The sequence below is a fragment of the Megalops cyprinoides genome, chromosome 18 (genome assembly GCF_013368585.1).
Source record: "Megalops cyprinoides isolate fMegCyp1 chromosome 18, fMegCyp1.pri, whole genome shotgun sequence".
NCBI lineage: Eukaryota > Metazoa > Chordata > Actinopteri > Elopiformes > Megalopidae > Megalops > Megalops cyprinoides.
The window spans coordinates 19206010-19228115 of record NC_050600.1 but is presented as its reverse complement, the minus strand read 5'-3'; the positions used below and the strand labels follow the sequence as shown (position 1 = coordinate 19228115).

The 22106-nt window shown below is 54.6% G+C and overlaps 1 protein-coding gene across 1 annotated transcript in view; it reads left to right on the top strand.

Moving 5' to 3' along the window:
- Nucleotides 1–1669: 1669 nt before the first annotated feature.
- LOC118793087 (F-box/WD repeat-containing protein 7) overlaps nucleotides 1670–22106 on the top strand; it is an 89507-nt gene continuing 69070 nt past the window's right edge. Inside the window, exon 1 of the mRNA XM_036551078.1 lies at nucleotides 1670–1910. Coding sequence (XP_036406971.1) covers nucleotides 1731–1910 — 180 coding nt within the window. The 5' untranslated portion in view covers nucleotides 1670–1730. The remainder of the gene's footprint in view (nucleotides 1911–22106) is intronic.

The window sequence follows — 22106 nt, the reverse complement described above, 5'->3', positions numbered from 1 at the left end:
ATTGTACCATTAAACAAGTGGTAAAAATGTAAACTTGTGCACCGTATCACGCCAGTTGCAGAACTCCAGAGATGATACGTGTGACACGTTAAACAAGAAGCTGGACAGCGTCAGCAAAGCCGCAGTGTAGAGGGAGGTGTTCCTCACAGGTGTATCAGCGGTGGATGATGGGCTGAAAGAGCGAGGCCTGGCTTTCCTCTCGATCCCTGAACGGCGACGGCATGACCTTGCGCAAACAAGCATTACTTTTCTACTATTGCGAGCAAACTGACAAACTTGTTAAAGTTAGAAAGGCCAGCTTTCATTACCAGGCAGTGCTGACGTTGGGGCTTCCCAGCTTACAGGATCCGGTGCAAAACGCTCAGCCGTGCAAATGCAGCACGCACATTATAAAAGGCGTCCCGCAGTAGTTCTCTGTGTTTCTGTGCTGACCCTCAGCAGACGCGACCCTGCAGGACGGTGCAGTCTGGCCTGCTCTGACTCGCACAGGCCGCCAGTGAGCGTGGAGTGCAGAAAGAGAGGGGGGATGGTGTGAAAAAAATACCAGCCAAGCAATTACGGCCTCGCTCCATCTTTCTCCAGAAGGGCCTTTCTGCTTCCCTATCGATTTGTTTGTGTGTGCCAGGCTTTTTTTTTATATATTTCCTTTTTTTTCCCTGAGATCTCCAGCCCTCAAATTAATCAGAACCCTCCCGACCGAGACTTCAGCCCGTCGCAAATCTTGAACCTTTTGTGGTGCCTAAACAGTCAGTGGCTTCGAATGCTTTCGCTCAACCCTTTTCGCGGGCCTTATCAATCTTTTTTTGCCGAGGCGTAGAATCACCCATTCGGCGTGCTCAGTATTAATCCCGGGGTTTTTTTTGTATATAGATGGGCCACGTTAAAGGCGAAGCTGTGTTTCGGGTTGTGACTGAGGCTTCAGGCCCCGGCCGAACGCCACACTGCACCTTGCAGCACGCTCCTTCAGAGCGCCACGCCTCAGACCCCATCTGGCCTTCCCACAGCGCTGGTGTTCATTTGTTTTACAAAAATTAATTTTAGAAGCATGAATAAAAGATGGGTTGTTATTGCCAATTAAAGAGTGGTCTTTGGGCAGTGCTGGTATTCTCCTTGGGTAAACAGCACTGATGCAGGCACTGTATTGGAGGGTGTTTGTGGGGGTTATTAAAATGAGTGTAATAACATCTCTCTCTCTCTTCCCCCCCCCCCCTCCTCCCCTTTCTCTCTCCCTCTCTCTCTCTCTCTCTCTCCTCCCACAGAATGCCAAGCCCTTCCCATCCTCAGACAGCCTAGCGAAGGTGCAGGAGGTAGCAAGCTGGCTTTTGGAAATGAACCCGGATCTGCTGGGGGGCGGCAGCAGGCGGCGGCGGCCGGGGGGGTCGGCGGCAGGTAACGCCTCGTCCTCGGCGCGGGCGCCCCGCGAGGCGGCGGGGGAGGAGGGGGGCGAGGAGGAGGACCGCATGGACCGGGTGCTGGAGGAGGAGGAGGAGCAGCAGCAGCAGCAGCAGGAGGAGGAGCAGCGGCGGCAGCGGCAGGAGAGGGAGGGGGCCCCGGCGGGATCCGGGCCCGAGGCCGAGGTGAACGGGGAGAGCGCGGAGAACGGGCCCAGGAAGGGGGCGCAATGGGCCTGGGACCCCGAGCGGCCGGAGGAGGACGAGGAGGAGGAGAACAACAACAGCGGCCGGCTGGACGACGAGGACGAGGAGGAGGACGAGGAGGAGGAGGAGGAGATGGACCAGGACAGCGACGACTTTGAGAACTCGGAGGACAGCGGGCGGGAGGAGGACGGAGAGGAGGGCGGCCGCCTCCACTCCCCCTCCCTCAGGAACAATATCTCTGACCCCAACGACAACGTGGAGGTGTCGTCGGAGCAGCACCCCCGCACCCCGGCCTCGCCCTTCAAGACAAAGGTGAGCCCCCCACACCTGCACTCCACACACGCCTCCTTCATCACAACGCCAACCACAAGTCAGCATTTAATACTTACAAACCTCAAACAGTCTGGCACCTTTATAACCAAGGAGTTCATTTCACTTTAGAAGTTTTCTCTTTATAAAGGTGTCGCTTGACCAGAGCTTTGAAGTAGATAAAAATTTGTTCAGCAACAACAAAAAATTCCATGAGCAAGCATTTTAATTGCGCTTACATTTGAGTTTCTTTCCCTACCTGCGTGGGCTCTGAGTCCGTCCAAGAACAGCAGAATTTCGGGCTTTTTTGCACCTGCAAAACCCACCAGGTTTATTCTCTGTTGCAAAGCCAGCGTCCTCATTTTCTTCTAGATCCAACAGCAATACGCTCCCTCTAGTGGACAAATGGGTACATGTTATTTAACAGGTCCTGTGCTCCCCATTTGCTCAGTGTGGAATTTCCATGCATAAGCAGGTGGCAGGTCAGCGCCTCTGCTGTGTCCTGCCATTGAAGAGCGCGTGGAATCCGCGGGTTGCCATACCTCAGCGGCTCCGCTCTGTGTTATAGCGGAAGCGTGCTCCCTGCCAGCGCTGTTGAATGGGTACAGGCGCACAGGTATGCGCTTCAGGGCTAGAAAGGGGCCCTGTTTCTGTCACACCGCGTGAGTGACAGTCCCCTCGGGCTGGTGGCAAAGGGGGCGGGGTCAGGTTGACACGCGGGGGCGGTCTGCTGACTGAAGCGAGTGACTGTGGAGAAAGAGAATCCGCGCCCTCCGACCCCCATAGCAACAGCATGTTTCACTCTGTCACCCCAACCCCCCAGGGAATCCGTGGGGCGGGTGGGGGGTCATGTTGGGTGGGGGTCTTCTGTAACCCGGCCCACACTGAAACAGGCCTTGAGGCAGCCCCCATTGGGCCTTTTTTAATTAGGGAGAGGCCTAATAAAAGGCGCAGGGAGAGTGCGACTCAGCTCAGCTGTTTTAAAGCAGCCTGCCTGCAGTCTCTAACACTGTGAGAGAGTTGACACCCCCCAGGTTCGGGGGGGTAACATGGGCTGTCCCTGAGGCAGATTTACGGCCCGCCCTCTCACCCCGGAGTGGAGCAAATGCGTGTCGCCAGGGTGCAGGTACAATGGGGAGGGGGGAGGGGGGCAGTCCCGCGCTCCGCGGCTCTGAGCGAGGGGAGCAATTGTCTCTGCCGCCAGGCCCCCAGTGAACTCCGCCGCTCGCCTGGAATGCGTCTTTTGTGCTGAGCAATGTGTCTGCAGGGCCTCCTATAGGGCCGTCCGCGCGGACACGCCGGCCAGTGGGGACACACCGCCCGTAGAACGCACAGCGCACAGACAGGGCATATAGCACGCTGACAGAGCGTACAGCACACCACAGCCCGCATCCGCCGCCCAGGGGAGACGCTCCTCTCTCACCAGCATGGGGAACAGAACCATGAAGCGGGTCGCGCTGCTCCTGGTGAGTCCACTCCGCGTGTCTGTACCGCTGATCTCAGGGCCCGCTTTGCCTCTGTTCCAGCTATCGGCGCCGCTGATCTCGTTCCTGTCGGAGTGATCTCAGACCAGCGTTTGGGGACCTGTAAAGGCATGAGTGTTTTTTTTAATGGGAAGTTTGCGTTGATAAATGTGTGACAGCACTCTAAGCATGGACAGCTTTCATTTTCAGTACCCTGTAACAGTGGTACCGTGGGGTTTTTTGTTATGAAAAGAAGAGATGGTGATTTGCATTGTGCTTTGGTAACCGCGCACCCTGACGTATTACTGGTTGCTGGGTTTGCGAGGCGCTCTGTTGACCCGGCAGTGGAGCTGTGGGATGCTGTGGGAATGTGAGCATGTCCAATGCGCAGTGTTTGATAGCTCCCGCATTTGTTTCCTGGCTCTGATACACAGGGCATGTGAGAAAAGCGGGAGTGAACTTTACCTTCAGGGCTGAGCTGGTCTCATTGCTCCAGCCTTCCTGATGTCTGAGCTACAGTTGGCTGTGTTGCCGCTGTGCTCCTAACTCTTCCAGTGCATCTATGTCATGAAAACACTCTGTGATTGTAAAGGCACTGGGTGTGTGCGTCTTGAAGAGCTGAGAGAGGCAGCCGTTAGCAGCTTACCTCAGTTTAGCCAGTAGCTCTTTGAGCTGTTCTCTGAAAGAAATGGTCAGTTTGCTTTATGACCATTGTTTAATGTGTGTCTCTAATTGGAATTTGATACTACCTTTGTCTGTTCAGGAAAAACAATAAGCATCATTAAGTGAACCTCAGGAGAGGGATTACACCGCATAAGTGGCCCTGCTTGGTGTGTCCAGCCAAATATTTCCCCTGTGTTGTATTACCTCTGGTGACTTTAGAGGGATATTATTCAAAGTAGACGAAGTGGAACAAGGCGTCTAGCTGGCCAGCATTTGTTTGGCAGAGGGAGGTATAAATAAGGCAGGAATGCTTTGTCCCGGGCTCACTGCAGCTATTCTCAAAGTCTGAAAGTCAGCGCTGGCCCTCTGACCCCGGTCACTCTCGCTGCGTGACCCCTGGGGGTCACGTCGCTTTTTCACGGCCTTGCTTTCTCACAGGAGGAGGGGAGACTCCGGGGTGGCCCGGGAACAGCCCCCCTCACCCCCCACCCGGTGCTGCGTCAGACTGCAGCTCCATACAGCCGAGAGGTTTCCGTTCCACGCTCGACCGTCCGATTCAGAATCAATTTGTTTACTTTTCTGAATCGTCAAGAAGGTGTTCAGGAGATATTCAAGCCCCTCCTTGAAATTCTGACTGCTGTAGAAAGCGATGTGACCCGCTGAGGCTGTCCGGCCCGTATCCCGGCGACCGGCGCGTATCCCGGCGACTGGCCCATATCCCGGAGACCGGCCCCGCTGTGGGCAGCACTGTGAGGAAACGCTGTCCTTTACCCCTCATTGAACACTTAGCTGAGCAGAAGAGGAGAAGGCTGGCCGTTTGGAAGTGGTGTGAGAGGTGCGCGGGGGTGGGCGGCAGGAATGTGAAAGCGTGACCAGCTGAGAGCACGCTAAATGGCTGAGAGGAATGCGTTTTGGGCTGGGACGGGGGGGGAGGGGGGCATTCCTGTGGGGCAGATGGCTGCACACTCTCAGCTGCAGGTGCTGTGGGCCCCCCTCGCCACAGGGCTCGAATTAGACTCTTCCCCCTGGCGCGTGAAAGGTGTGAGCTGGGATCAGGGATGCCACGTACCGCCCTATTTGGAAATACGGACTCTGTTTGTAGCCTGAGGCCATTTGTTTCATTGGACTACCTTAATCCCAAATGTTATATGTTATGTTATATGCATAGCAGCTGTGGATGGCTTCAGAGTGCCACTGTATTAGACACAGATGATTGCAAATAACAGTGCCAGTGGTGTAATATCAAACTTTGTTTTAATTTGTTGCGATGAAATGATACATTTTAAAGTACCTGATATTTCCGTTTCGCTAGATATCAGTTTGGACATGTCATGTTTTTGCATGTAGATTCTTGGCTTAGGGTGCTAACTACTTAGCTGTCTAGCTGTGGTTGTGCAAATGTTGGCGGCCGGCTTTCTGCGTGGCTCCTCGCGTAGATGTTACGATGCTAGCGTCAGCTAAGCGGCCGGCTGTTTCCAGGCTTCATTCACACAGGGGACTGCTCTGTGAAGGTGACACTTCCTTTATTGGTCGGGGTGGAGTCTGGCACTTCCTGTGCGTAGGTGTGAAACGGACCTGACGGCTGTGGAAACGGGGCGTGTTTTACAGTGTATCAGATGCGCTTTAATCTAAGCAGCGGGCGCCCTTGCGTTGTGTTGGTCTCACATGATGCCATTCGCAACGCGGGCCCCGGTATGAAGCGGGGACGAAGGCCCTCGTAATGGTCTAAAAACGGAGCGGGGAAGATACCAGCGTATCTGCTGCGTTGTTGCGTGTTATAGCAGGGAGGTGGATGGGGACGGGTCTCTGCCGGCAGCGCTAATCTCATGCCTGATAAGCCGCTTCTCAGCTGCGTCAGGGGCTGTCTCTGTGATGCGTCGGGGTTACTCTGAGGGGTGAGGCTGAGTTCGCTTCCTTTGTGAGAGTGTTTACACACCGGCGTTCGCTTTTCTTCTGAATGGGACGGTGAAACGGGCGCACGCTCTCTCCCGGGGTGGTGGCCGCACGACCCTCTAAAGAATGCCCCCCCTCCCCCCGGACCCAGCTGGCTGGGATTAGGCAGCTGATTGGCTCGCTGTCCCTCGCTGGGGGGGGGGGCTGGTGTCTGCCCCTTTGACTCCCCGTAATCCGCGGGAACAATGGCGAGCGGGCGCTCTGAGCCGCCCACGGCGCAGGCCGCTGGACAGAGGGCCCGTTTAGGCTGGCATGCCCGCCCTGTGGACCCTCTTCCTCACTTCGCGCCAGTCCCTCAGGGGCCAGCGACGGCCGCATCATTCACGGACCATTTTCGAACCTGCAGCCCCTCCGGACAGCGGCAGGATGCTCCTCTGGTGTGGAGACAGCTTTTTATTGGCCGGGGGGGGAAAGAGCCGTGTGCGCACAGAGAGCCAATCGGGCTCTGCGCTGGAGCCGGTACCTGCGCACGCACAGGAAAGAAACACTTCGTAAACCCAAAGGGGGATTTCAGGGCTCTCCTGGGACCGGAGTCACTCTTTATTTCAGAGCTTCACAGAAGGAGGAAAGCTTTTCCAACAGCTTCAAAGTGCGTGTATAATTTAAAACATAAATACATGTAAAGGGCACCCAGAAGAGACTATCTGCTTTCAACTACATCAGCGTTTGTTTATAGAAATCTATCAGTTTAATTACTACTGACTAATGAAGGGTTTACACATTCTAAATGGGGTAATTGTATTTCTCTGATGTGTGTTTTGTTTAGGGAATATCTGCATATAAAAAAAGGCTCCATCGTTAACGGTTTTCCTCCCCCCTCCTGTATTCAAAATACCCTTCGGCCTTCTTCTTACCCTTCTTCTTAAATAGCGCTTGACAGCACGCGTCTCTGAAGGAAGCTAAAGAACTTCGAGTTGCTCCAGCACGGTAAATTAGAAGCAGTATAGCTAAGCAGCGTGCAGTTCATCAGTATAATATGCAGTGAAGCCTATGGTGGTATTATGTGTAAGTAGTCACTGGTGATGGTGAGCGCATTAGCAGGCCTGCTTCATGAGTAAAATGCACTCCTCAGTTAGACTTCCGCAGAGGGGGGTGCAAACGCTAATGGCACTTGAGGACTTCACCCTCCCTGCCCTCCCACACCCCCCGCCCCCCCCCCCCCGGTTCCTTAAGCTGTGGGTGGGACAGCTGGCCTGGCCGCCATGGGAGCGGCCCTACGGGGTCATCCCCGCCACGTCCGGAATGTCAACAGCCGAGATGGCTGGGCGGATAGCGGAAAAGCTTGCAGTTCGGTCCCACGCCGCGTCGCGAGGGTGGCTTTTTTCAGAGGGGAGCGGTTCTAACGAGCTCTGGGACTCTCCCTCCTCCCTCAGCGGGGATTTCAGACCGCAGCGGGACCGGCTTTCCCCCCGCCCTCTGTCTCTGCTGAAGAGAGGGCTGTCCTTGTTCTCAGCGGCCTCGGAGAGCTCCGTCCTCGGTGGCCCTCTCTGGCTCCTTTCCGGCTGAAGAGAAAAGCAGAGAAAACATTTACTCTCACCGCTTCCTTTCCGTCTGTGGTGAGGAGGCAGAGTGTGCAGCTGCATCTCCGCCGCCGTGACCCCCGTGCCTGACTGTAAGGCACGCTGCCGGTTTCCAGTCTCTCTGTCCCTCCCATTCACTCCAGGGTTGCCAGCATTGCGTTTGGCGGGCCGGCGCACAACCCACAGGGTTGCCAGTGCAGCGTGCAGCGGATAACACGTGTATTTCTGCTGTGCGCCTGTAGGGGGGAGACAGTTTTGGCTCCGTACCTGTCCCTGCCCCGCTGTCACCTGTAGCTCTCGCGGCGTGACGCGGGACACAGGGTTTCGCTCCCGGCACACCAGGCTGACGTGGTAGAGTTTCCCCTTGTAAGCCCTGGTGTTAACTGAGCTCTGTCACACATCCTTTCTGCCAGCTGTTCTGAGAAAATGAGTCATTCAGATTGCAGAGTAATGAAAAGTCCTTCTGATAGCCTGTCGCTTTCGCTCACGGGCGCGTACAGACCAGCGCTGTGGACGGGCGAAATTGCTTCCCTCTCTCCCCGCTGGGAGGCCGAAGGAGAGAAAGCAGGAGGGGGAGGAGAACTGTGCGAGCCGGCCTCACCTCTCAGAGTCGGCAGTTTCAATCAGTCACGGAGCCGCGCGGGCGGAGGCTCGGTCACCTGCCTCGTCAGCTGGGCCGCGGGAGGACGGATGGCGCGATTATGGATCGTTTGAGCGTCCTTAATCGCGCCGTCCCGACATGGGAACGACCCCCCTGCCCGCCCCCTGCGGCTCAGCTCGCGGGCGCTGATTCATTCGGCACTCTGCCCCTGTCACAGCGACACCCCCCCCCCCTCCCCGTCTGTGCCGTAAATTCTCCAGGCAGGGTCTCAGTAATGGCCGTGCAGTGTGCTTTTAATCAGTGACCGCTGTAGAGCTGAAGGCTTGTAGGCGAAGTTTACCTCCGTAAAGTTTCTCCTGCCGGCCCCTCCCCTTTTTCAGCAAGCCCCGCCCCCTTCTGTACCCCAGCGCAGCGCCGGCGTGACGGATGTCACCCTCCTCCTATTAGAGGCCCCCGGCAACAGCAGCAGCGGCGGCACATCGGAGCGGCGCTGTGCTACAGATGGCTCCGCTTCCTTTTTTTTCCCTCCTTTGTAATTAAGGGTGTAATTTGGAATTGACACGGAGAGCATCATTTAACAGGATGATTAATGGAGAGCTCTGCGGGGCGGAGATGACTGTGTTTGGCAGAGCCGCGATTGGCCGTCTCCGTGGCAGCGCGGCCGGCTGCGGTCTCTAGGTGAAGCTCGGCGGAGCGGTGACCGCGCGGCTCCGCCCCCGCGGACCCGCTGCTTCCTGCCAGCTCGCTTCTCCGCGTGGCTGACCCGGCCAGGTGACTGGCGACCGCAGTTTGCTGCTTGTGCGGGTCCCGGCTGAGTCGCCTCCTTCATTGTTTCCTAAAATCCTGCGCTGACAAAAAACCAAGAAAGCCCTTGTGTTCGGAGAACGGATCCAAGCCATTCTCTGCAGCCGGGGCGCCTGGCCACCTTGCGCTGGGCGCTGTGCTTCGTTACATTATGAAGGAAAGCAGCTTCTTGGCTGCTTTACCTCGCACCTGTGACACGTCGGTGTAATTCCCACTCGGGGCCACCAGAGGGACTCAGAGAGCCGCTCAGAGACCTGCGGCCCTGCCTGCCCGCGGCACAGGCAGCTGCGTCTCCGTAGCAGGAGCTGGGTCGGGCTTATTAATTAATCAGCCTTTCCCTCCGCGCCGTGGGCCTCGGAACAGCCCCAAACAACCGAACGCGCAGTCTGCCTCAGGGCTTCCGACAGGGCGGGGAAACGGCGGGAAGCAGCTGCGGGGACTGTCCTTGAGTGACTCGCGGCGCGGGGCTGGGGAGAGCGCACTTAATAGAGCGTAGTGAGTGATGGAGTGAGGGGGAATGCACTGTGTCATTTTATTAGCGTAGCGGAGGCTCGCGCTGCTGGCAGCGCTAACTCAAAGCAGTAAAGTCTGATGTGTCCGCTGTCCTTTTTGCCTGAGAAAAGGGCCTGAATGAGGGAAATGTGGTAATGGGCTCATTATTCGCACTAAAAGACCGACCACACTCGCGCGCGTTATTATATTCACCTGTTACGCGGTCATAAAGTCTTGCACACAAACACGCGCGCACACACTCGCACACACAGATCGCTTTTAGCCCATCAACATTCAGAGCAGAAAACGTAAATAAATCGAGTCCAAGTAATGAAGGAAAAAATTGGGTGAATGTTACAGTTCCCTTTAGGGGGGGAGAAAAGTTTTTAGGTGTCCCCAATTTCAATTTGAGAACAAATTTAGTGTGGGTTCTCTCTCCTTTCAAATGGGACTGAGTCCGCCTTGTCCCCGCGGCAGACTCATTTAATCATGCGCAGGGTGTTGGAGACGCTCGGCCGAGGATTAGGTGCCCCCGCCCCCCCCATCGCGGTCCAGACACGCCGCCGTATCCCGACATGCGAATACAGACGCGTTTGGGCTGTCTCTCTCAGTTGGACAGGGCGCACGGTTTCTGATTGCAGGACCTCCTCTCACCCTCACACATCTCTGTCAGGCCTGTCACTCAATGGGAGAGGTTCCTTAAGATGTGCATTTGTTCTAAACCGCACTATAAAAGATTCACGGACACGCTGAATTTTTGATGGCTGTCAGCAGGAGAGAGGCTCGTCCTGGACGAGCGCATCATCAATTGCCGTGGGCGATGAATGGGCAGCAAGCGTTGGACAGGTTTGGGGCGTGGGAGGGCTGAGGGTATAGACCTGCCCCCAGGGCAGTACTGTGGGGCTGTAGTGTGCATCATGTGACCAAAGACATGCCAGTAACTCGCAGCACGCACCTCTCACTTCACTGTGAAAGCCCTCCCTCCGTTGTTGAACTTCAACAGCTGGGGCGGAGGCGGTTGCTAGGGAATGTCTGTAATCCTCGAAGCGGCTACCCGCTCGTCTCCGATTCTCATCACGGTCGATCCGTGTGAAATCTGCCCACCTGCCAATCTCCCCGAGTCAAAAACGCACGGGCCCGACCGCTCATGAACATTAATGAGTGGCGGGATGGAGAGCACCTTCGCGGCAGGGGGAGGGAGAAGCCGACCGAGCGTACGCGCTGCATCGCTGATAAATGCAGTATCGGAGTCCTGACTCCCGTCTGGAGAGGCGGGTTGAAGTGACTGTTTGCATTCACTCTGTGGGGTTGCGGGAGTGCGTTGTAGACCTTGAGGCAGCTCCTTGAAGTGTAGCAGAACTCAGTGACGTACAGCACACAGTGGTCAGCCCATTCAATTGCAGCGTGGCAGGCTTGGTCTTGTAATTAGCAAGATTTCCTGTGTGTGCTCGTGTGTGTGTTTGTGTTTGCGTGTGCGTGCGCGTGCGTGTGTGTGTGTGTACTGCAGTGTCTGTACAGGACATTTTCAGGGTGTACAGGGTGTCTGTATTCTCAGGGCGTGCTCTCCTCCGCAGGACTGCGGGGGGGGGGGGGGGGGGGTCAGCTCCGGCCGGGCACGGTCACCCTCACTCCAGATGCGCGCGACAGCCGAACCGCCACGTTCTTCTCCGCTAGTGTTGCCATGGCTACCCCGGAGCAGCGTGGTGCGCGCGCGCCATGGATGAGGGGCTCCGAAACCACTGTGGGTCTGAGGCAGCTGGACTGGCTGAGTTTGCTCCATCTGGTGTGTGTTCAGCACGGACCCGTTCCGAGCGGTTTTGAAGGGCCGCTGAGCATTCTGGGGCCAAATCAGCCTCGGGCATCGCTACTGAATTTACTGAATCTCACATCCATCCTGCCATCAGTGAAGACCAGTCTAATGATTCTGTGTCTGTGCCACCTCTGAACTCCCTCTCTATCCCTTACAAAACACTAGAGATTAAGGTGTTGTACATAGTCTTCCATCGTGCGGGCTAAAGTACACAATTTAACCTTCAGCTACCTCTGTGTGCAGGCCCTCCTCCTCTTCCTCGGTGTACTCCTCTGTTGGCTGAACTTGCTCCTGCAGCCGAATCCTGTGTGTTTAGCTGTGATTTTGGTCAGCGCGGATAAAGGATTAATGCCCCCTGAGCCCACTGTCAGCCCGCGAGGGAGAGTAAGCTCTGTGCTAGCGCATGTGTGTCTCTCGGCTGCGTGTGTGTCTTCGCCGGCGCAGCTCTCAGTCCGGGTGCCGTCGGGACAGTCCGGCTCACCCTCGGAAAGTTCCGGGGCCCAGCGCTGCGGGTAGCTCGGGGAGGGCGCGACTGCGGCGTGCTCAGAGCCGTACAGCCCGTCTGCCTGAGAGACGCCTACTCCTCTCTGCTGCGGTCCAGAGGGAAAGCTGTGCTACTAAGCCAGAGTCGTGAGAGCTGTCCATTTCAGCTCAGTGCAACATGGATACGTACACACACACACACAAAAAGCTCTCTGACCCATCTGCATCGGCACATTATATGGCCAGCGGATTCCATATGCGCAGAGGGATACACACACACACACACACACACACAAAAACCTCTCTGACCCATCTGCATCGGCACATTATATGGCCAGCAGATTCCATATGCGCAGAGGGATACACACACACACACACACACAGCTCTCTGACCCATCTGCATCGGCACATTATATGGCCAGCGGATTCCATATGCGCAGAGGGATACACACACACACACACACACACACACACACTTAAATCCACAAACCCGCTTGATTTCAGATCTTAACGGAAAGTTCCGGATCAGGCTCGCCCCTCTTCACGAGGGGTTAAGGGGAGATTGGCGTCAGCGGCGGGAAAACGCAGAGCACACGTCCGCTGGAAAACGCCATCTGGTGCGAGCGAGTGCGGAGCACCCGCTCCCACACGGGAGGATTAAAACCCAGCGCTTTCAAGGGAGCTTCATCCCCCTTGTGTTCTGTGAGGAATCATATTGAATTTAGCAGAGATGAGATGCTCTGCAGCGGAGGGATTCATGTCTTATTTCACACCGAGCGCGCTTACTGAAGGCCAGCCGGTCTGGTTGAATGTTATTCCGCAGATCAGAGCGTTTTGGTGAGGTTGAAACTGTATTAATCTGCCAAGACTCATTTTGGGAATTCCCCCGACGGACGCTAAAAGCCCGCACTGGGGACACACCGTCCCTCTGTGTCTGGCCCTTTAAGAGACAGCACACGTTCACTTTCCCGCACTGTTATTTTGCCCGTTTGAACCCGGGGCAGTGGAGGTCAGAATACTTTCCTTTATCCAGGAGATTATTAAATATAGCATGTTTTTGTGGTCTCCCTTAAAGTGTCCCTTTTTTTTTTTGTAAGTAGCACATGACCAGCTCTCAGAGATGGATGGCCGAATATCTTTGGCGTGTTCGAGTCACAAGGCCGGTGGCGGCAGGAGCTCCCGTGCATGGTATGCGAGGGGAGAGAGTCCTTCAAACGCGCGGCTTTGAGCAGCGTTGCGCGCACCCCCCAAGGTCACCCCCCCCTCATCGCCCGCATTCCTGCCAATTACCTTGGCCTGATCACGTTAGCGGAGACAGCGGAGGCTCAGCGGAGACAGGCATAGCACATTGTTCCTGAGTCTGAGATTAGCCCAGATGTCATGGTGCCCCCTGTGATTTTTTTCACAGGACTTTCCTAATAAAAGCAGCCCTTTGTCGGGTTTTGTGGGTTTACGCCAACCGAGTTTTACTCCGTTTCACAGTTCCGCAATCACGGTCACACCGAATGCAGGTGTTTAAATAAGCAACTTCGTGCGCTTCCTGACAAAATACAATTTTGTGACTCCTAAATTATTCAGAACACTTCGGGCTTTAGAGGCAATAAACAAGATTTGGAGTTATGGTTCAAGTTGTCGGTGAGACGCACAATATTATACATAAATTTTTTATGTCTGAACGAAACCTCGAAGAAAGTCAGCTCTTTTGGTAACTTTTTAAATTGGTCATTCACGGAACACGATGGGTCGTTCAGTGACAAGCGTACCAGACTTTGATGCTTGGCTATTTTACGACTTTTGCTTGAAAAATTTGCAAGTGGGGCACAGTTTAGAGTTTAAAAAAAGATCTGTTGACTGGTCAGAGGTCAGCAAAAAGGGCTAAAAAAAAATCCCACCTTCGTTAGAACAATTTTCCGGGGCTAATTTTAAAAGCTGCCCTCATACACTGTGCCTCATTTGACCCTGTTTGCTGATTTCAGCTTTCCACAACAGTCATGACCCTCACATTTCAAAGGTTATTTTTGAAACCGCATTTAGCCTAACCCTTTACCCTGTGAGGGGATGAGTAAGAAATCGTTTGCTTCAAAAACAGTTTTCCCCCACTGATTACAAGCACTTTTGGTTTGGACCCCCCCATTAGCCCCTGTCCCTGTGGAGAATCTTTGGAATATCTTCCATTTACATAGTTAGGACTTGCTTATCTTATGGCTCATTACATCACATTACTGTCATTTTGCAGACGCTCTTGTCCAGAGAGACTTATACAGGTTATATTTACTGAGGCAAGTGCGGGTTAAGTACCTTGGCCAAGGGTACAGCAGCAGTGCCCCAACAGGGAATCAAACCAGCAACCTTTTGGGTAGTAGCCCTACTCCTTACACTATGCCATACTCACCAATAAAAGCACAGCTCAAGACAGGACATAAGGGCACACGTCATTTGGCTCTTGCGTCACGTGACACAGAATGACTCAGCAGCTGTATTCCGCGGTGTCGTACAGAAGGCGACAGGCCCCCCCTGTGGTCCACCTGGCGGCGGTCGCCTCTGTCCCGGCCGCGGGTAATTCGCCACCCACTCGCGAGCGGTAAACACTTTAAATCTTTGAATGCAATAACGCCCCGCGCTGCAGAATTGATCCGTCCGCCCACGGCGAGCCGCTTCTCCGCCGCGCGTGATTGGCCGCCGAGAGCCTCGCCTGAACTTGAAGGCTGTTGCTCCGGCTAACGGGCGGCCGGGGCGATGTTCAGGACCGCGGCTGCACTCTGTTTATGAAGAGCGCGGTCGTGCCTAGAGCCCCCTAAGCGTGTGTGCTTCGCCGGCGCCTTTAGCGGGCTCGCTAAGCCTCTTCCTCACCGTTTCAGGCCCTCCCGTTTTACCGCATCGCTCGGCTGAGGAAAACAAGAGAGCACGGAGAGCAGCCGGGTTTTCACAGTGGAAGGAGCGCTGTTTGTGTGTGTGCATGAGCTCTCCCGAAAGCCTGGGAGTTATTTAACTCTGAAAGGAAGCCGAGAACAGAAGGCCACGTTGCTTTGGTGGCGGGTTGGGAAATGAATGTGCCCCGCAGCCACATGGAGGCATGATGGGGGTTAGTATGAAAATGAAGGGAGCGGGGCTGGCTGGGGGTGGTTCTGCATGGATGTGATTAAAGTGAACTGGGCTGGGAGTGGAAATGGAAATGAACAGACTGTAACTGACTCCCTTCAGGGAGGAGGAATAGAATGGAGTGAGTGAGGCTGGGAATGGGTATGCAAATTAAGAGAGCGAGTTAGGCTGGGAGTGGGTATGGAAGTGAGTGGAGTGAGTTATGCTGGGAGCAGACATCAGTACATCAGTTAGTGAGCTCCTCGCTGTTTTTAAGAAACATCTTAAGACACATCTCTTCTGCGCTCACCTGATCACCTGAACCTCCACTACCTAAAGCAATTTCTCATATCCTAAACTCTGTTCTCCACAAAAAAATCAAATTTATTGGTTTAATGCACTTGTCTCTACCAGCTAGCTTGTACCTTATCTGGCCAACTTTTGAAGCCTGGTAATGCTGCTCTTCTGATATTGTTGGCTCCTTATGGTTTTTGGCTTGTGTTGTACTCTGCCTCACTTGTAAGTCTCTTTGGATAAAAGCGTCTGCCAAGTGAATGTAAATGTAGTGAAGATGCAACAGTCAGAGCCCACAGCTCTTCTACAGTGTGGGCATGTGGTCTGGGAGCAGCGCATTACTGAGCTGTTTGTAAGAGGCAGTGCAGCGTGTGAGAGGATCCGGCCTCCCTCCTCCCCCTCTTCCTCCTCCTCTTCCTCCTCCACCGCGGGGCTGGGAGGAGCGCCCCCCTCGCCCCGCCCCACCCCGGCCCTTGCTCGTCCGGCGAGGCGCTTCTCCTCACGGGAGGTTTCCCGAAGCCGCGCAGCACGCCTCCCTCCCTTTGATCCGCCGGAGATGACCTTTTAACAGAGTTTAACCGCCCTGGCGGTGACTCACCGGAGCGGAGCGGTGGGAAGAGCCGAAGCTTCGCGCTAATTCGGCTCGGACGCGCGAGCTATTTATTGACTTCACTTAGGGTGATGCAAATGAAGTTAGACGAGCTGAAATACAGCCTCGCTTCAAGGGTGTGTAGGCTTGTTCTCTGGAGAGAGGGGAGGAAAAAAACGCCTGTGGTCGAATGCGCCAGGCGTTTTTAAATCAGGCCTATAATAAGGCCTCTACATCATCTCCACTTCTTGTGTGTTTGACACGTGCGGCCAAACGCGTTTCTGGGGTTATGTTATCAAATATTTACCCCTTTCCCCTGATAAATTATAGTTTAAAACTTTTCAAGACATTGCTGATTTGTGAGCGAGCTAGCTGTCGAAGAGAAAATGCTGTCAGGTGTATGGCACTTCATTCAGTAGCCTGTGTGCTAAGTGAAACATTCCTGCAGTATTACCCCATACGTGATTTTTCCTGCTGTGCTGTATTTGAATGCAGTGATGTCATTTTTTGTTGTGACTAAGCTCCTTTGCTTGCCCAGCAGTGCACGCTTGTGTGTCATATTAAAGTACAGTACGATTTCACTTGCTTTCCACAGTGAGCACAGTCAGCGTGCTTGAGCTTCAGGAAAATAGACCTATTACCGTATTAACATACAGTACAAGTTATATCGCAGTTGATGGTCAGGTAGCTGTGTGCTACAGTAAGCAGAGTCAGTGTGTGCCTGAGCTTTCAGTAAGAGAGACCTCACACCCTGTCACTGCATGCTAACGCTATATTAAGCGCCGCCACGGTCGGAGTGTATATCACAGATAGCCCCCCGATCCCCCCGGGTGCTAAAACGACATTCGCTCAGACCCCCGTCCCTGTCCACGGGGGTCCTGTCATGCAGCGCGACACCTGTCTCCCGTTGTGCTGCTCCCTCCCTTAAATAAACCTGGAGGTGTCAGAGCCGCGGCGAAGGTGACACCGGTGACACCCGCGCCGCCACGGGGGGGGGGGGGGGGGGGCGCAGATAGCCTCCCGGGGGGAGCGGGGCGGCGGAATTTCGGATGTGGAATCCAAACGCCTCGTTAGATGCGCGATGCTGCGGCGGTGGTCGCCGTTTGAGGGGGTACAGCGGGGGGGTGGGGGGGGAGAGTATATCAGGGGAGCAATGCGGTGATGAAAGGGCGAGAGCCCACGGGGTGCCGGTGTCAGCCAGCGGGGTGAGGGTTCCATACTTTTGAGATCACGACCCACCTATTGAGCCGGTGCTTTCTTCGTTCAAAGTTTTAGCTGTCTGCAGACCTGCGTTTGCCCCAACAAAGTCTGGGCTAATTCAGTGTATTCGTGTAATTGGTTGATATTTAAGGAGAGAGGACATTGGGACATTTGCCAGTATGTAAAGACTTTGTCAGAGAAAGCTAAAACATCCAGATAGAGAACCTGATTATCCTGATTACTTGCCTAAAGTCTGTGACATAATTTAGTTATGTACATTACATTTAGATGGAATTTAAACTGGAATTGAATTGCGGCTGTAAAATGTGATATACATAACATTACGCATGCCGTTTTTGTACATTGATTTGGCCGCCCACCCCCGGGACTCCCGCGACCCGCAGTTTGGGAGTCGCAACAGGGGAGGACATTTTGCCACCAGGCTGTGCTGGGACACGTTCCTGCGGCGGACAGGGGGACCCGCTGGGGGGGAGGGGGGAGGGCCTTGGACAGGCATGCCCCCCAGCTGCTCGGATTGGCAGGCGCAGCGCGTGATGTCAGCCGCAGGGGTATTTTAAAGGGAAGTATTCAGCTGGAGCCTGAACTCGCAGCGTCCACACCAAGCGCCTCAGTATAGCCCCAGTATAGCCCGGCGTCGGCTGTTCCAAAGTCCAGGAAGCTACGCCAAACCTGCCACCGTTCAGCCGGCCTTGGAGCGGGTCCGCCCTCCGCCTCGTCAGCGCCCCCCTCCGGGCTATGAGCCGCTAGCCCGCCCCGCGGCGATGCTCCGGCATTGCACCTTACCGGGCTTTTCCGCCGCCGGCCACCGGAGGACGACACCCGAGGCCATGGAGAGGGGCGTGGAGCCGGAGCCGGCGCCGCCGCTGCCACCGCCGCCGCCGCAGAACGTGCTGCGGATCTTTAGCATCAACATCATCACCCACGGCCTGCCCTTCTGCCGGCGCAGGGTGAGTGAGCCGCGGCTGCCAGCGCTGCCCTCCCCGCCCGCCTCAAATGTCAGGGGTCGCTCCCCCGCCCGTCCCCCAGCCGCACATTCGCCCCATTTACCCCCCGGATTCCGCTCCTTTACCCCTCCCCATGCGGGGAGAGCGCGCGGCCTTTCAGACTCTCAGGGGCGGCATTGGCGTTTTCTCTCCTAAATCTACGAGACGGAAGTTTTCCAGCTTTTTTAGCCGCTCCCCCCCCCCCCCCCCCCCCCCCCCCCCCCCCCCCGTTCCCTTGTTCTGAATGTGCGAGAGGCTGGCGGAGGGCGAGGCTTGTCTCTCCGAAATAGCGCTGACCCCTTCCCCGCGTGACGCAGGTGCCCCCGCCCGCTGCTCTGATGAGACGGAACGCGGGCAGCGAGGGATTATTAATAACGGCCCCTTCCCCACACACAGCGCTCGCTTTGCGCTCTCCCTCTCTCTCTCTCACAGCCTCACTGTTATCCGCTCTAATGCTACTGGACTGGCTCTATTACTCCCGAAACCTACAGTCCTGCCGTCCTGCAACAAAGGGCTGTCCGTTTCACTCTCCGCTTTCTGCCTCTCGGCGAGCGTGTCTGTAATGGCTCCGGTTCAGATACGCTGTGAAGTGGCTGTGTTAGATCTCACCTCGTGGGATGGCTCTTTCTTCGGTGGTTCGAGCGCGCGTGGCGTTGTGGTCGGTAACCCGAGCTGGATCTGCGATAATGTTCAGGCACGCTACACGTGCGTTGTGTGGAGTACCGGTGAGATTTAATTTTTGTTTTAATTTCACCCCGCTTGTGAGACCGCTTGTATTTTAATACACGGCCCAGTGCTCTGCACACCGATACCAGTGTCGAAGCAGAGCACAACACAGCGGTCCTAGCGATGTTTGGTCCCGTCAGAATGGCCTTAGAGGGAAGGTTGGCGTGGTCGGTTTGTGCGGCGTGGACATGTTGTGTGCAGGGGGGGCGGCTGGTGAGGTCGGTCCCTCTCCTACCAAGAGCACCTGAGGATTCCGCAGGCACACGCTCGGACGGCCATGTGCTGCGCCGCTGTGCATCAGGACCCCGACGCTGACCTTAAAAAGACTAGCACCGGCACGCCTATTTATAGCATGCGGAGCTACGCAGTTTTAAAACGCTGCGATTTCAATGTTAAAGCTATTCTTTTCTGTAGTCATGCTGGTATGGGCAGTCTGTGGTTATCTACGCATCGGGTAGCTGAATGGAGTTTTAAATGTCATGTGCACAGATTTGCGTAAGTTGCGATGCAATATTATATCTCGACAACTGGCACCTGACATGTTTGCGCTTCGATCTAAATAAAGCCCTTTGCTGATGCGGAAAGTACAGATCGAGGAAAAACGCCCAACCGTTTTGCTGTGGTCAATATAGGATATAAATAGGGTAATAAGCCCGGAGAGGTGGACTGGAAGTAAAAACACGTTTACAGTTCTCACCAGAAAGGCTTCCAGTGATTTCACACACTCAATATGGAAAAACTACTCTATTCTGCTATAGAAGCTAATTATCTGGGTGTGAAATCGCACAGTGTAAGCTTTATATTTATATTTAGTGTGTCAAATCGTGTGTTCACAACACCCCCCCCCCCCCCCCATCCAAGAGATGTGGTCCCACCGACGTGCTGCAAATTAAATTAGAGGCTCCTTCATTCCGTTGCATATATGGTGTCTTTTCCCTGTAAGGAGCGTGAGAGACTTTTGACAGGGCTGTCTGGCACCCTCGGTACCCACCTGAAGAGTGTGTGCACGTACGCGTGTTTTCCGCCTCACACTCTGAGTTAGGAACGATTTCAGGAGAGACTGACCATGCTAATTTCCCCCCACACCTCATGAAATTTCACAGGAAGTAGTGTACGCTCAATGCGTTAATTGAAAAAGTATCACAATAAGAACAGGCCCAAAAAACTTAACTCCATCTCTAAATTGGCCAGAGTTTCCCCTCAGTCTTCCCACCTGACATTCGACAAGATTGTTCCGCGGAGGCGATGTAGTCTCCGAATTCCCCCCAGAATCGCTTCGTTACCAAATAGCCTGTCTGGGAAGGCCGTTCTGTTGATGGAAACCAATTGTTCTGATGGATTCCCGATGATTAGTAATCCGGGCAGTTCGCATATCCTACTCAATTGCCCTTCACAACTGGAGACGAGGGCCGGCCGTGATCTGGGGGATATATTTATCTCTATTTGTTCATGGCGCTCATTTAAACATCTCTTGACATTTTGCTCTCTTGCTCTGGCTCGGGAGTGTTTCTTGCAAGGGGACTGGCTCGCCGTGTAGCTGGGGGGAGGATGTAGCGGTTGAAGAGCTGTTGAGGGCTTTGTGTGAGCGCGGAGGCGATGGCGCTAATTCACTAACCTGTATGCATACGGCGCTCTCTCCGTTCTCTCTGGTATCCTGTTGTTGAAGGGGGCGTCGTACGGAAGAGGGCCAGAATGCTGGTCTCGTCCCTGATCGGTGCCACGGCCAGCGGTTCAAACAGCTGGAAGGTGGAGTCAGCGGTGTCTTCATTTGCTCCTGCTCACACTGAAAGGGAGATGGGACTCCCGGACGGCGGTGTGGCATAGTGGAAAGGAGCAGGACTCGTAACCAAAAGGTTGCCAGTTCGATTCCCCACTGGGGCACTGCTACTGTGCCCTTGGGCGAGGTACTTAACCCACAGTTGCCACAGTAAATATCCAGCTGTCCAAACGGATAACATGTAAAAATTTTGTAACCTATGCAAGTTTCTCTGGATAATAGCATCTGCTAAATGACAATAATGTAGTAACATAATGTAACGGGACTCGGAGCGGAGGTCTGGGTAAATGGTGGGAGAGGGATCCTGGAAGCACAGGGAGAGATGCGGGACAGGCTGGCGAGTGGCACTCCTGAACAGTAGCCCTGGGTTTGCCCCCCCCCTCCCCCCGCCGAGGGGCTCTTCAACGCTGCACCTGTCGCCCCACCCTGCGCATGCACGTGGGAAAGAATGCGGGGGTCTTGGGTTTCTCCTTCCCACGCCGCTCAGAGCCGGCCCCCTCCTCCCCGTCCCTCCCCTGGCAGTAAAGGTATTGCCGAAATGGTTTTCACCCAGGGCGCAGTCAGTCATGACACTTTGTGCTTCTGTGGTTTTGAGCCGCACAGTGGAGTCGGTAATGGGGTGTAATTGCCGTAATGAGCCACAGGAGACGGGCCGAATGTACCAGACGGGGGCTATTTGAAGCTGCAGTCTTTAAAGCAGCCTGGAGCTTGGCGGAGGAAATTCTACAAGTGCCTGTCTGAGGATTCTGTCGATTATTGCAGATTTACACTCCACGGTGTTCGGTGCCTTATTCTCAAACCGCTTTCAGGAAGGTTATCCAATTAGAACTGTAAGCGGAGGCTTGTTTCTTCAATGCAAGAAAATGTTTCCAAGTATAACGGTCAGATTTGATCAATGGGAGTGCATGCAATGTTATTTTGTAAGCGTTTTTTGAACTTGCTGGCCTGTGTTTAGACGTGCCCAGAATTTTATAGATACCATTTCCACTGTTCAGTCGGGACTTTACAGAGATGGGAGGGTGAGAGAGAGAGAGAGGGAGGACTTGCCCTCCCACTCATCGACTTTAGCGTTTAGCTGTTGACCACCCCGCTAGAGGCTGGCACATTGAAGACAGTCATAGGCCACAGGGCTTCAGTGACATGTGACCGAGGCGGTCCAGACACATGGAAACGCGTGAGGGAAAAAGAGCAGAGACGGATTATCACCGGTCCCGGGAGCTGCGGGTTGCAGCCGGTCTGACCTCGCTCGAAAACCGCAGTTGGGATTAAATTCAGGTGGCCGAGCGGCATAATCTTTCCCCGTGGCGTAAACCCGTTCCCACGGGGCGAAACGCCTGCCTTTAGCCTGGAGATAATGGCATGATGTGGGCTCTCTGATTTAATTTCTCATCATATCAAAATTCTCATACAGTTTTTATATCTGAATTTTTGTTACACACAGGAAAATGACAGTCCCCAGGGTAGATTAACACTCAGTGTGTGAGATGCCCCTGTCTTTCTCTGGTCTTTGTAATAGTTCGGAGCAAGCCCCTTCTGTCGTCTCCCACAGCTGTGCCACGGTGTAAACCGTGTATTCACAGAGGGGAGCAAAGTCCCCCCCAAACCAGCACAATCTGTGGGATTCCCTTTCCCAGAGACTATCCCAGCGTGCACCAGCTCTGAAAGCGGTTCTTCTCCTGCAGACACCGGAATAGCTGGAATTTGTCGGTCTCCGTTGCGCAGGAGATCTTGCGTATAGTATA